A 16,041-nucleotide genomic window follows, 5' to 3' on the forward strand; every position below is an offset into this window, starting at 1 on the left:
ACAGAATTGGTTATGACTATGAGGGAGGAGAAATTCTGTCAAAATAGAAAAAGTTTGTTTGAATTGTTAGCAAATAGTATGAAAACAATATTGTGATTCCGGGATGATGACATATTAGCCTATTTAAGGATGACGATTGTCGAAAGTTCGTTGTCTACGCATTTACCTAGTGATACTAGCAGGCTAAAATATTAAATTCTACCATACTATAAGCTGATAAGAGATAAATATTTTTTATTTCCTCGCACGGTAACGAAAAATGAGAAGCAATATCCGATATTAGTTGATGATAAGTGATCTACTAATACTTTCGATGTTAAGTGTAGCATTAGAGGCAGTGTTTAGTGCAGGTGGCATGATTTTGCCTTTGAAAGAAGTCTTCTAAATTTATGAATTTTTCGGTACACTAACTTTTATAATTGTTGCTTTACGTTGATGTTTGATTTTCTTTAAAAAACTATGCACGAAATATTTATTCGTACACAATTTTAACTCCGCCTACGTATTGTAGCCGATCCCAAGCCCCGAATGAAGGAAGAGGTTTTTACAATTTATTATTTATTATTTTTACACTTTTTTTTAATAAATTTACGTTTTTATTATACTTCTAGTAGTAAAAGTACTATTATACTTCTAATAATAAAAGTACTATCATTGCAAAAAAAATAAATAAATAAAATAATAATAATAATAATAATAATAATAATAATAATAATAATAATAATAATAATAAATAAATAAATAAATAAATAAATAAAACTTGTGGCTAGCAAGTCAGCTTGGCTTGCCCTACCAAGGAGCGAAGGAAAATGATACTTTTGCTTGATGAATGTCAATTATGTGAATCATGTAGATCTAGAGAAGGAAAATGTACTGTTTCCCATAGCTCTTAATTATTCAAACATTATAATTAGGAAATTTCATTTATATATCATGAAAACTACTAAATTCTCATCATAAAAATGTCCACATCCAAAGTAACCAACCAATGCCAATATGTTACATTTTCAACCAAAACTGTATTGCCCTAAGTTTAGTTCGTTCCCTTCATGTCTCGTCTTCGCCAGGGCAGATGAGGAAGCTGCGCGAAAACCAGTATGGAAACATGTGGGGAAATAGCAACCCAGTTGCTGCAATTTGTACCCCCAATGGAATCACCATCGTTTAGCAAATTTGTGGCAGGGCCTTATTTTGCACTAGCTTTTCGATTCATCAAGTCATGGTAATATAACAGTAAACACATGGGTTGACCTAGTATGCTGAAAAAGCACCAAAATATCATGTTGCCCACCTGGAGAAGGAAAAAAGAAACTCGGTTTTAGATTAAAATGCGATCAAACTATTGGGACGAAATATATGGATGAAGAGCAAGACTTGTTCGAATAAATACTCCAAGAAGTTGAGCAACTATAGATTACTTCAGCGAAATTGTTTCTAATGGAAAACTACTTCCATCATTGAAATGACCAATCTATTCCCTCGAGCCATAAGCATATTTATGCAACTTGAGAACTCAAAGTAGAAAAATAAACTGCTGAAATTGACAAGGACATAATGAAGAACACAAAACGTAGATATGGACAGGAAAAACTTACCATTGAATTTTGAAACTTGTCTTGCAAGTAGTTGGTTAAGATAACAAGAGGAACCTGTTCAATGACGAAATCAGAATTCATAAACCATATTAAATCTCAGAACTAATGTTCAATCATACTAGAAGCTAAATTCTACAGATGCAAGTGAAAACTAACATTACCTGAAACATAATGCCAATGAATGCCCAAAACTTGAATATGTGGCAAGGGACGGCAATACACAACTGTAAACAAATGAAGTTGATTTCATCTAAAACGCCCTTAGGCACTAATGTGAGAGAATAATAAATAAGAAAAGACTTCATACCTCATGAAAAATAGCAGATACAAGGAACGCTATCAAAATAGCACCTCCCTGCATAAAAAAAATAAATAAATAAATGGAAAAGTAGATCAATTTGGTTGCCAGAAGAGAGTATGCATTGTAAACAGAAGTCATTAGAGGCAAATTGACCAAAGGATAGTTTAGGCTGAAAGCTAAGGTCTGAGTACAGCTGTTGATTAATTTAAAACTATGAAAGCAGTTTTTTGCAAAAGTTTAAGCTCAAAGTATCATCATCGTGACAGGTTTTCTCAGGATTTGCTCCAAATCCTTATTTCAAAAGTATATGCTCTTTCAAAAAAAATAAAAATTGCAAAGAGCAATCTCTTGGATCATAAAGTGACAATTACCCATTTTGGGTCACATTTGAATTGATAGATGTGATCCCCTTTAGGTTTAGATTGTTTAGGGATTTAATAATAAACCGATCTAATATCTTATGTTTGATTATACAATAAAAATTCATTGTTCAGTCACTAAGTTCAAAACTAATTTACCATGTGAAATCACACTAGAATCGATTACTCATGTAATTGTAATCGGTTCGTACAATCCAAACCCTAATTATAATGTGTCAAAATTATTACAATCACAAAAATAAATAAATAAATAAATAAAAATAACAGTTTAGGAAGCAGAAGAAAATTATTTAACTAACAAACAGCTTAAGGTTTCAAAGAGTGAGTAAATTACCCTTGGCATCCCATTCCTTAAGCATGGAAAATATATATGTCGGACCATCCACTTGTGTACAGGCTGTAATCAATGAACTTTCAAGTCAGCAATGGTCCAATTGAAGATGAAAGAATGACAATTTAGAAAGAATAAAGAGCTAAACAATCGTAGCCTGCTCAGGAAATTTTCATCTGACAGATGCTTATAAGAATGAGGACTAATTACCCTATTAATACAGTCTGCACGATACTACCCACTCACCCCACCCAGGACTCCCATGCTCTTCCAAGAAATAATACTCGTCCATTTTCAATTGATTTGTATACGTACTTCTCAAGAGGGAGAGAGAGTGCCATTTAATTATCCCACCCTTTGATTTCCACCCACCATCTGTTCTTTCATGCCACCTAATACATGTCAGAGATTTGATGAATAATTGGAAACCTAATCCTTTCTACGAGTTACAGAATGGCTCAAGCAGTAGATCAGTATATATCCCTCACCACACCTCAGAACTTGGTTCCCATAAATCCATTGAACACTTGAAAAGGTCAAAAGGTTATCTTCACAAGCATTTTTCATTCACCATGTGGAAAAGACTAGAATGAATTCAAATAACATCCTTGCACAAGTTAATAGATAAAAATCAGATTATGGCTGTGTTAATAGCTGTTGAAGAAAGTAGTTCAATAATCAGAACAAACGACAAAAGTTATTTTTATATCATATTAATGCTTATATCTTACGGGCAATTAGAGATCACAAGCAGAATACATTCAATGCTTGTGAATAAAGTAGCTTAATAATCAAGTCAAAACAGAGAATTAGAAATATTTCTGCATTATGTCAAAGTTAACACTTGCGCTTTATGAATCCGCAAAATATTTACATATTCATTACAGCACCGAAAGAAAATGAAATGCAGCTTTTTTTCTTCATAATGTAACAAAGGAAGAAAAAATTCTTGCAACCAATCATTTTCAGAAAAACTTGGTTGATTAACTTACCATATTCCACATCCTCCAATACTGATGACAGCAGCCAACAGTTGGACAATCATATATAAAATGAAAGAATAGCATCACTAATTAGACACAAAATAAATGGCATGTAAAAAAGTGAGGAAAATATCTTATCAATGCATACAAGTCTACCTCCTCAACTGTTTTCGCATTCCACCAATCTTTGTAGAACTCACGATCACCAAAGCAGAGAAGTTCCGCTAATATATTCAGCCTATATCATAGCACTGTGTAAGTAAGATCAGAGTAATGTGATTGACAGATAAAAAGAAAGCCAACAACATGGACCATGGTTCTTATTTCACAAGAGCCTACAAAAATCAGAATATACTTATTCCGAAGGGAAGAACGGAAAAACTTTATAAGAAAAAATTGAGTGCATTGGGCATTTTAGTAACAGTTATTTGCCCAAATCAAGGTAACAATATGAGCTACTTTCCTTATATTACATAATACATACAGTTATTGAACAAAACACGGATAGATCTGCAACCCAACCCAAGTTAACACCTCTTCTTGGGGATCGAGTTGCTTGGCATAGCAGTACCATTGCTAATTACAGCAGAACAAATCAATTTCGAATATCCATTTGTACTTGTAATTTTAAAAACTGATCATGGTAAGTAGAATTTATAAATTATATTAGAATAATGATAACAGTAACTGTCCAATGAATAGGTAAAGGCTGTGAAGCAATTTTTTTCAATTGAAGAATGATTCCTCTCTTAGCTATTAAGCATTCATCAGAAATGTTGGCCACGGCTTTCAATGAAACTCTGCCAAAAGAACAAAAGTAATCTTCCATTTGGAGTACCTATTTATCTTTCATCTTTGCTTTTGCTTGCAGTCTAGCAACACAGTAATCTCGGCTTCTTATTTTATCTTCTAAATAACCTTTAATCTGAATTCTTCCATTTTCTGAGCTCTGAGTTCCTCTGGCAAATCAAGATGTGTCCTTTTCTAGAACAGTTTCATTTTCTGGTACAACCCCTTTGGTAATGATTGGCTATTTTTGTACCATTTGACGTTTACTTGACCATTTTCACCTTTTGGTTTAAGTTATATGTTAGATATTTTAGTGCTGGCATTTAATTTTACTATGTAGTCATGATTTCTTTTAAACTATTTGTATTTTAAATATATTTTAACTGGTATTGTCTAATACTTTTCCCATCCCATTCTTTTCAAGAATAATCATGTCTAGTCACCATGTAGCAATTGTTCAGTACAACATAGCAGCACAATGAATTCTTGGACATCCACAACAGGCAACAATCTGGTTCCCAAATTACTGCAAAGTTTGTTTGGTATTACCTAAAATGCAATTCCATAAGTATAAATAACTTCATACCAACAAATATTGTGGCACATTAATGAACAATCTTGGAAAGCAAGACAGGCAAAGAGGCATATGCATGTATACCATTATATGTTTCCAAATTTGAAATAGGTGTCAGGTGTTCAAAACGAAAACAAGCAAGTTTCATTAGGCAAATCAAAAAATGATAATAAGGGGAAATAACCCAACATTGAGGAAGAATGAACATACCAAAGATGGAAAAAACAATAAAACATGCAGAGCCACACATATAAATTTGGAACTGAAAGCTTCAAGACTCTTTCTATGGCATACAAAAGGTTTCCTTTCAAAGGATGTTGAGAATTTCGCACAATTGGATTTATGTACTGCACAATGAAATAAGATATATCAGTAGAGTTCACATTCAAATAAAGAAAAACATTTTGGGATTTGATTTTGTAAGAAAGAGGAGATCACCTGTTCTACGATAAATCCCATGAATCCTGTAAATATTATTAACTTAATGAGTTGACGTACCACCCAACCCTTCCGAATGCTCGCTGTACGGGGATAGCTAGGCTACAAATTTCAATTCTTAAGTGATAAGAGAAAATAGTCAACGTGACAGAATAAAGAAAGCGGAGCAGAATTAATGAGTCCAACTATAATACCCTCTACATCAATCACATGATCAAAAACAGACCAAAAATAGCAAGTAATGCAGGCACAAGGCTACCAAGAAGGATTTACTTCTCAATCCAGAGAATAATGTACAAGAAACATGCTTTAGACAATTCCATCATAACAATTGCAGTCTCACCAGTTATACGCAGTAGGTATGAGCAAGGTCTGGTTCAGTTCTGTTCTATGAAACAGTCAAATTAGTTTATTTCAAGAAAACAACTCAAATCCTTTATAAGAGAGGTCCAGTTCAGTCCTTTTCGGGGTTCAAAGTTTGAAAAATGTGGTGTGGTGTATTATAATTAAATTTACATAACAATTAACATTTTACATTATTTGGAAAGCAATAAAAATAGGGAAGGAAAAATCATTCCAGTTTTGGGGAATTTCAACCATTTCAAGAATGCACATTGATTGATGGACAACACATATATTCAATTAAGGGTCCATATGTAACTCGGTATAAAGAGCTATTTATGAAGTATCTAGAGAAGCTGTACAAGTTCACAAATTTTTATAAAATTTTGATATTGATAAATAAATTGTTCATCCATACATACCTGGTAACACAATGTGGGAGCAACCATGAAGTATGCCAAACTCTGGAAGCTAGCACCGTAAGAGTCATCCGAGTTCCAATAACCAGACAATGTTTCACCCTGGTCTCAAAAGAGAGTTTTATATAAGAAACTACAATGATCTGAATTGAATTGATTAAGAAGGAAATGCTCGAGAACAGTTATTCACTAATTAGTATGTGTGCGCGCATCTATTAGAGATAAAAATAGAGATGCATAAATGGATTGTAGTTATTAATATATGAGGGCGGGTAACAAAATTGCATATATATGTCATAATTCTTTTCAATAAATAACAGCTTAAGTTACAGAACCTGGCAAGCATCTCAACAAAAACAATGGAAATGGACAAATTTAGCTTCTCGTCATCCTTTTCAATTCATTTGAACACAAAAGTATTGACCAAGAAATGAACACACAGAGTACCAGTGAAGACGACAAAAACCATCAAAGAAATATAGCTTTACTACCAAATGCTCCTTTATCTTCCTTTGCCTTGATCAGCCAAAAATAAAAAGGAGCAAAAGTAAAAATATTATCTTAAGAGACTATGGTTTTCTCGTTACCTTATCAAGTGATTTGGCTAGTGCCCTCATATCGTGACTTGCATGAACATAAGATACCAACTTCAACCACACAATGCAAGCAAAGAGCATTAATGTGACGCCAGACAGAACAGCAGAATCACACCTGTGCAATCCCAAACCAGTGAATATCATTTCGTAATTGAAACTACACATTGCTTAAAATAATAAAATCTACCCATATTTTTCATGATTTGCTCAAGGATTCCTACCTATTATGAGCTTCTAATAATATCATCCCCATGAGAATCTTATTTCTACAAAACTATTGCACTAAAGAGACCAGCAAACCAAACTAAAGTATTAAATTCCCTTCATTGTGAAGAGATGATGTTCTGTACACCTTTTTGGTTAAAAATTGTGGACATCTCTTACACACAGGAAACTTTCAGCACCCAACTTCATAAATGCTGGCTTATGTGGCATGATTTTCAATACGATCTGCAGTTGTTTACAAATACCTTTTGGGTGTTTACAAAAGACTTAATAATCAAATGCAGTCATATTGATTGCTATAAATAACAGCATACTATTAATGAAGCCAAAAGAACAAAGTATGAATTCAGTGCTCCATCGAATCTCACATTGCCTCTTGGTCCTAAGCATTAAGTTCAAGAAATGACCTTTATGCTGGATACCTCGACACTGTTATACATTCCAATTATACCATCCACTTTTCATCTTATATTTGCAATGAGTTTAATATGTAGACATCATATATTTGCAAACTATTATTGATATGTTTCAATTGAAATTTTGGAATCTAAATACAGAAGTGTCTCACTATCAAGGGTAAAATTCTTCATCAGACAAAAATAAATAAGTAGATAAAATATTTGTAATGAACAGCTTACAAGATATACAGATTTAAAGAAGTCCAAGACAAACCTAAGAATAACCAAAACCGGATACAAGATAGCAGCTGTTGTTATTAAAATGTGAAGAAAGACAGCAACCTGCAATTTTAAATTGAATTTGAATTTATTCCCACAGAGCAATAAGTAACAACTGATCATAAGAAAGAGCTCAACATTCACAGTTTTCGAAAAACCAAGTTGCATGACAACCGGATAATTACTCAATAATGTGAACTGCCATGTATAAACAGCATGACAACCAAAAAAGTAAAGAATCCACAAAATAAATAAATAAAACAAAATAGATAAAAACTCAAAAGCCACAACAAGAGAACAAAAAAGTTATTACTCTTAACAATGGAGAACTTAGCTAAATCAGATGGATTATAAATCTGCACTTTTTCAAAATTCCATCAAGTATTTTAATTGAAATTATCTAAGTTAATCAAAATCTAACCACAACACAATTACAATCTGCCTTCTCAGCGAACTCGTAGCCTTACAAATTCCCAGCTGGTAGATTTGAAGATTAAATATGACTCTGATGCTCAGACTCTTAGAAATAGTCGGAGTACCCATGTCAGACACGACACAACGTGGGTATGGGACATGTGTCAAATCCTCCAAATTTGAATCAAACACTTCTTCGTTTTTGCTTCTTCTTTCTACTTATTTCTTTTACTTTCCATTTTCATCTTTTCCCTTTTTCGCTCTCTACAAACCTGGCATCACCCCGAGAGGGTGGAGAAGGCAAATGGTGCTAGGTTTTCCCTTCTTTTTCTTCTTCTTTCTTTTTTCTTTCCATTTGCTTCTTTTTTCCTTCTTTTTCCCTTCTTTTTCTCTATCTATAACGGTAGTTTAGGGTTTTATGTGAATAAAATGAAAATGGATTCCACGTAATACTACTTAGTGCTTCACTAAGTCCAAATTGCAAAACATTTAGAAATTTTCATAATTGAAAACTAAATCCCAAAATTCTATTTTATTTGTTTTAACCCCTAATTCAATACTCATTTCCTTCTTTGCGAATAATTTATTTTGGCATATTCAAAATGACATATTGGATTAGTAAAAAAATTGAATTTCGAAAAACGTATCCACGTACCCGTATTCAAAATTTGGACTCGTTTTAGCCATGTTCATATATCCTATATTTTAAAAAATAAAAGATCCGACACTTAGATACGCACCCGTTCCCGATACCTGTACCCGAGTCCGAATATCATAAAAATTCGACAACTCAACTTTTATAATAACGGACTAACCTTCAATAAAACCCTCTAGATTTAGAATCCACAGAGCTATTATTGAAGAGAGATGCCAATGAAAAATCGCCATGAATAATAGAAAGAGTACAGGGTGTCCAATTCATAACAACTCCATGAACAGACTCCTATGCCAATTTAGAGAGACATATGACAAGAAAATCTAGTAAGCAAAATATAGGTACAGAGCCACACCGCCGTTCAGGTCTAGGTAAAGAGCCTAAAAATTCTTGCCTACACCTAAATGGATTTTTTGCAAGAAATAAATATAAGTTATATAGTGCAGACTGATATAAGGAGTTTGGTTGAGTTAATTCACGGTCATATGCTAACATGCATTAACTTTTGAGAAAGTATTATTGAAAGCAAACCCTGAGTTATGATAGTAGTCAAACACTGTTCAAATCAGGATGAAAAAACTAGTAACTCTTGACTTACACATTCAGATATATACTTGAGTAGCACCAACTTCTCAACAAAAAATGCAGCAAGCGGAAAAATTGGGAGACTCAGGCTGCAAAATAGAACAAGAAGAGTTATCAAAACAAAAGACATCAATGATTAAAAATAAAAATAAAAATAAAAATAATAAAAAATAAAAAAAACCTATTTTTTTCTTACACCCATCGCATACTTAAAAATGGTCAGCACACGTTACCAGCACATTAGAAGTGGCCAATCCTTCAGTGATGTTGAACTAAACCAAAAGCCTGAATTGATCAGCCAGCCATACTGCAACCACATACAAGATTACATCTTAAGCTCAACTGCTCCGACAATAATAACAGGTATGTAAATCTTCCGATAATGATACGCAGTAAACATCAACCACTTCTAACTAATAAAAGATATATAGAGTATTAATGATGATTAGATTAACTATCCACATAAATCAAAGGGTGCAAGGCAATTCCAAAAGACGCACCTTCATCAAATTTTCAATAATAAGTCTGCTATTTACAGCAACAAGCACCACTATACAGAGGTTGAAGAGGCCCGCATGACTCTGCCACAAGACACCAATTAACATTTTGAAGTTCCATGATGACTTCATTCACGGAAATAGTTCAGTAAAGAACTCCACAAAGTTATAATTCACAACAGTATATACAGAATCAAGACCAAAATGAAATGAAATGAAATTGATAACATGGTATCAGATTGTATTATTTAACTTGGTTGTACATTATGTGTCACTATAATTTTACAATTATATGACCGCCATCAGTTCAATATAATTTTTTTTGTGTTTAAAAGATGGTACATGAGTATGGGGCAACAGGCAATATATGTAATCGATATTGGATATATGAAGACAATGGGAAAAGACAGAGCATACCTCCCTCAGCACCAAAGCAAAAATGAGAAACTTCTCATAAGGTTACTTTGTCACCCCATTTACATTTCATGACTTCTCAAGTACACCCCCGCCCCCCAAAAAATTACAAAACAATGCAAATAAAGGTCAACTCTTATTGGATTCGCCAATACAGAAGCCAATAGGAAAAGAAAGTGCGCAGCTCCCTCAGCACAAAAGTAAAAAGGGGAAGTTTCTAATAAAGTTACTTTCTCACCCCTTTTACATTTCATTCTTCTCGATTACACCCCCACGCCAAGAAAATGACAAAACAACACAAAGGAAGGTCAAGTTTTGTATGGGCATACCATAAACACGACAAATCCACTCGAGAAAACTTTATAATTTAAATTACTACTTTTACACAACATCAACCACCCTATAGAATTTTCTTCGTCTTACTATCTTCTGAATGAAATCAATGGGACATCAAATGAGTCAATGAACAATTCAGGACCGTAAGATAGCTTCTGAAATAAACGGTCTCAATAACCCAATGATGATCTTTGCATTCTGAGTTTTAAACAGATATCAACCTAATCCGTAAACAACAAACAAATTAAATGTGCAACAGATGGATGTACTTTTATTTTCGACATGGTGAATTTCGAATGATGGTTTAATATATAATGTTAGCATGTCAGCAAATAAAGACATTTGCTTCACAGTATTAAAATCCACACATGTTCTACCGAAAATGATAAAGAAATTGTCAAAGTGCGTCCATAATAACCTAAATACAAAAAAGACCAAGTGGCAAATTTTTGTTCATACCTAAATAAGTCAAGACAAGTTCATGAGCTAATTAAAATGACACCAGTAACTTAACAACAAAAGAGACGAAAAGGACTTAATTTAAAGTTGGTCACAGAGGAAAAAATGAAAACAAATCTCTATTATTTGGCTACTTTTTGGCTATACGAACTCCGAAAAAGCTAGGAATTCAACAATAAATAGTAAAATTTTGATAAAGCAAAGCAGAGATGGCCAATTATGCGTACGTGTGTGAAATTAGTAAGAAAAACAGTGCAAACCTGTTTGAAGATTGCGTCCGAGCTGAGAGGACTCTCTTTGATTCTCCGGTGAGCCGGTGCCGACGGCCGGTGCGCGAATTTCGCCGACGCCGACACCTCCATTTCTTGATTACTCTCTCCGGTACGAACCTGCTCGTTCTCCTCCTTGCCATTTCTCAAACCTTCAGTACCCAATTCACTCGGCTCTTCCAGCGCCGATTCCACCACTCCTCCACGCAGATTTCCCATCTCATTAGTGTTATTAACATCGCTGTCACTATCATTCACCGCCTCTAAAGAGTTTGAATCTGACTCCAGTACTGCCACGTCACTAGATCTCCGCCGAACAGTACTCGCGGCGCGGCTGTGGTGGGAATTCAACGTCGTCGTTTCTAAACTCTCCGGCAACTCCAGGATCGTCATTTTACATAAACAAAACGGCCCAGAAACAAATATAAAGAAAATTCTAGAAAGATACAGAGCTTTACCAAAATGGGTTACACTTAGAATGGCAGAAAATGATGAAAAAAGTGCAGATTATAGAAAAATGTAAAAAGGTAATTTATATTTGGCGAGATTTCGATTAAAAACTATTTTTGGGATTAATAAATTATAGATTCAGGCGGTTTGCATACACCCATAGAAATACATACACAAATACATCAACAGAGACAAAAAAAAAAAAAAAAGAAGAAGTCCTTTTTGAACTTCAAAGCATGGCCGCAGAATCTGAACTTCACGAATGCGGCTGCTTGGAAGTTTCTGATTATTCCGTGAAACGTAGCAAGTATGCAAATTCTAATACTGTAGCAAATATTTTGTAATTTATTTTCAATATAATTGGAAGTTTTAAAGTGCCAATTAATTTATTTAATTGTAATACTGATTCATGGGTAGCAATGTCGTGCATGGAATGAGAGCTTCTTCTTTTTTGTCAGTCAACTCTCCAGGAATAATGCCCCGTGCAGATTTTAATCAGATTAAAATTTTAAGTCAAATAAACAATTTGTAAGAATTTTTTAACCGATGGCGCGGGTTTATGTGTGAATTATTATATATTAAATGAAGGAAAGAAATCACTTCTCAACTATCAAATATGCAACAAAGCAGTCCGAGACATTCAGTTTCAAAATTCAAAGTTAGGTCTCTATTTTTAATTTTAAATAAAAAATCTATCAAAATAAATTAATCTATCTACAATAACTTTACCAAACAATCACCCTTATCCCAATCATCGATGACTTCTTTGATGGTGAACTGAACTCCGTCAATGAATCATCTTCTTCATTCACGACTCAATAGATATAATTTAAAATTGAAAAACAACTCCTTATGTAATTTACAGAATATTTACTTGAACAAATAACTTCAATTCTCACCATCGAAATCTGATTAATTGAATCTGTAACCAATTCGAACAATCGAGGTCGGAGAAATCAATGGCATGTAACCAGATCTCTTGCATATATAACATGTGACCTAAATCAATGGTATGTGACCAAATCTCTTGAATTCGTGACTTGTGATCTATGCACTCCTCGATCAATGGTATATGATCAAGTCTTTTGAATCTGTGACTTGTGCCTCACTTTGACATGTGCCCTTTTGCATGTGACGGTGACTTGATCAAATGGCAGGTGAACAAATCTCTTAGACCGATGACCTGATCCAATGGCCTGTAATCAAATTTCTTGAATCTGTGACCTATGCATTTTGATAAGTGATCTGTGCACTTTGATAGATCACATATTCAAAAGACTTGGTCACAAATACTCAATCAATTGTGACCTACGCACCGCCACCATCACCATCCATGGACATTGATCCACCACCAACATTCCACCATAACCACCATTATAACACTTCACCATACCCACCACCATCGCACTACCACCATCACCAATAACACTTCACCATACCCACCACCATCGCACTACCACCATCACCAATAACAACTAACAACCATGTAGATCACCAACGTCAAAACATCACAAAAACCACTTCCAACCACCACTTAGAGCCCTTTGTTGAAATTTACTAGCTTCACTATCAAATCTTGTAAGAATAACAACCCTTAAAGCTCCAAATTATCAATCCCTTTACAACACAAAAATCTATACCCTATTTCACAGCAGCCCCCAAATCATGAAACAATCCAACACTTATTTGGGTTAAATAAAGAATAAACAACCTTCCGAACATTATTTACAGAATTAATTTCCTAAAAAATCATACTCAAATTCCTCTTCAGCTATCCACTTCTGATCCCAACATTATCGACGTGGGCTGTCTTCCTCAATGTTTTTAGATTATTCTCACTGGGAAATACCAATATTTTTCGATTGAACCTACTTTTATCACCACTCTTGGGCAGTGCGAAGGAGGCTTTGATGGCCAATACTACCATTTCCTTCGCCTTCAGTCGGCTCTTCTAGCGTCTCTAGCGGTGATCTGAACGCTGCTGTGCACGACCTTATTAGGTGGAGCTCCGATGACGACGGTGCAAGACTAGGAGAGTGAAAGATCAGAGAGAGGGAGAGTGAGAGATTAATTTTAATTTCGATTAATATCTGATTTATGTTCAAGTAAACTTAATACGTGATTTTAGAATTATCATCTTTGAATACATGATGTTGTGTAATTTTTACTTAAATTGGAGACTATCAAATTTGATTAAGCCCATTTAAAGTGATATAATAAGGTTTCGGTATTTTAGACTTTAATGCATCTAATTTAAATTATGAGCTTTTATGTGTAAAGATCAGGCCATTGTTCCTAATTATATGATGGGCCGAATTAGATTAATAGACAGTCGATATATAAATACGATTATGGCCCCCATATCACATGTATTGCTCATTTTATTCTGCCTTTTATCACTAGAGAGAAAAATGAGCTACATGTTAATTTGGAAGACATAACCACAAGATTCAATCATGGCAATTTGTTATGTTTGATTCAGGTATGCTTCCACTTTGGTTTATATGTTCTTGATGATCCAACGTGATAGATTTTGATATTTTAATGTCAATTAATTTCTCCTAAAAGTGGTGCCAGAGCCAATTTCATATTGAATAATTGAGAATTGAATATTTATTTGGTTCTTGTGATAATTTCAATGTTTTCAAATTTAACAATTTCAGATTTATATTTTGTTGAATTTGAAAACTTTTGCGACATGTTTTTGTCTTATTGTCTTCCATAACTCGGATTTAAAAAGTTAAGGGATTTCAGATTACAAATTTTTTTAAGCTAAAAGAATGGGGGGTTTCTGGCCACCAAGGGAGAATTTTTTTTTTTAGGGTTTTGGGTTCCAGATTTGGGTGAAATTGAGGCAGGGACCTCACATGAAAATTGATTAATTTGAGGCCCCTACTCGCAATTTCACATTAGGGTTAGGATTGCAATTTCAAAATTGTATTTGTTAAATTTCAGTCCCTAAAGTTTAAAGTTCATCCAAATTGGCCTTTAAAGTTCTGGGTTTAATATTTTACTCCCTAAAGTTTAAAAATTAATTAACCTAGGTCATTAAAGTTCTGAATTTGTTAATTTTGGCCCCCTAAATTTTTGAAATATTAACCCTTAGGCCCCTAAAGTTTAAACTAAATAAAATATGCAAAATGGTGGTTTTCTTTCTCAAATATCGATACTAAGGACTTTTTTAAGAAGTATAATATTTGAAAGCAAATTAATTGAAGCAAAATATTGTCAAAGCAACATCTCTTATAGAAATTAATTAACTTAGAATATTAAAATGTATTTGTGTATATGTTATTCATGTGAATATTGATCGGCCCAAAGGAAGGTCAATATTTAGCTGAATTGCATGTGCACCTGTGGTGATAAACATTTGACGATTCTTTGATTTAATGTGTGGACAATAAATCAATCCAAAGAAATCCTTATTGGTTGACATATTATTTTATCGTCAGTATTTGATCACTACACCAAGAGTACCACTTACATGTCAATATTTTTGTCCAAAAACTAGATATTGATGTTGTGCTAGGTATCTTGTGATAGGCCCTACCATTATTTGAGATTATTTTTATTTGTATATTGAGGATATTCATGTGAGTCATTCTAATTAATTGTTCTCTAATTCAGTTTCAGGTTTTGTTGATAATATCTTTGCTAGCATCAATTCAATTACAATGCCTAATGGCACTAACTTCAGGGCATGGCAAGAAAACGTGATGACTGTTCTCTAAGTCATGGACCTAGATCTTACTTCACGGGTCGATCAGGCTGCCGTACTTACTGAAAAGAGTACATCTAATGACAAGAGAGAGATAAAATTGTGAACGATTGAACCGCATAAACTTAATGGTCATGAAGCGTACTATTCCAGAAGTGGTCTGAGGTACTATGTTCAATAAGATGACCACGACTAAGGGTTTCTTTTGAGGATCTTGAGAAAAGGTTTGTCAAAAATGAAAATGCTGAAACAAGTACACTTTTGACAAAAATTGTCTCAATGAGGTATAAAGGGAAGGGGGAAACATATGGAATAAATTATGTAAATGTCTCATATTACTTCAAAATTAAAGGCACTTAAGTTGGATTTATCTGAAGACTTGTTAGTGCACTTAATTCTGATATCCTTTCCAGCACATTTCAGTCAATTCAATATGGGCTACAACAATCAAAGGACTCATGGTCCTTTAATGAACTCATCTCAAACTGTGTGTCATTTTTCGCGACTACGCCGAAATTGGTTGAAATTTGGCAGTTTGATCGAAAATAAAAATCGCGTCGGCGGCAATTTCGTCATTTTTCTCGACTGTGTCGG

At 33.9% G+C, this 16,041-nt stretch overlaps 1 protein-coding gene across 3 annotated transcripts; it reads right to left on the minus strand.

Moving 5' to 3' along the window:
* Window positions 1-883: 883 nt before the first annotated feature.
* LOC111366337 (diacylglycerol O-acyltransferase 1-like) lies at window positions 884-12,101 on the minus strand. Of its 3 annotated transcripts, XM_022987084.1 has the most exons (16): window positions 11,271-11,672; window positions 9,805-9,885; window positions 9,538-9,611; window positions 9,318-9,393; window positions 7,646-7,713; window positions 6,740-6,863; window positions 6,156-6,254; window positions 5,392-5,493; window positions 5,164-5,300; window positions 3,747-3,828; window positions 3,600-3,620; window positions 2,611-2,673; window positions 1,903-1,950; window positions 1,757-1,819; window positions 1,596-1,649; window positions 884-1,291 (listed from the first exon to the last, which is right to left on the minus strand). In XM_022987084.1, exons 1-16 carry the CDS (start codon window positions 11,670-11,672, stop codon window positions 1,187-1,189), a joined length of 1,599 nt encoding a protein of 532 aa, XP_022842852.1. In that variant the 3' UTR covers window positions 884-1,186. The 3 variants fall into 3 exon arrangements, with proteins under 3 accessions (XP_022842852.1, XP_022842856.1, XP_022842853.1); XM_022987088.1 differs by lacking the exon at window positions 9,805-9,885 and having other exon boundaries at window positions 11,271-12,101; XM_022987085.1 differs by lacking the exon at window positions 3,600-3,620 and having other exon boundaries at window positions 11,271-12,097.
* Window positions 12,102-16,041: the final 3,940 nt, after the last annotated feature.

This window comes from Olea europaea, chromosome 17 (genome assembly GCF_002742605.1).
Source record: "Olea europaea var. sylvestris chromosome 17, O_europaea_v1, whole genome shotgun sequence".
Taxonomy (NCBI): Eukaryota; Viridiplantae; Streptophyta; class Magnoliopsida; order Lamiales; family Oleaceae; genus Olea; species Olea europaea.

Coding starts and splice junctions, on each gene's coding strand:
- LOC111366337 (XM_022987084.1), bottom strand. CDS start 11,672: ATGACGATCCTGGAGTTGCCGGAGAGTTTAGAAACGACGACGTTGAAT. Junction 9,886..11,270: donor CGGACGCAATCTTCAAACAG/GTTTGCACTGTT, acceptor GTCTTGTGGCAG/AGTCATGCGGGCCTCTTCAA. Junction 3,621..3,746: donor ATGCGAAAACAGTTGAGGAG/GTAGACTTGTAT, acceptor TGCTGTCATCAG/TATTGGAGGATGTGGAATAT.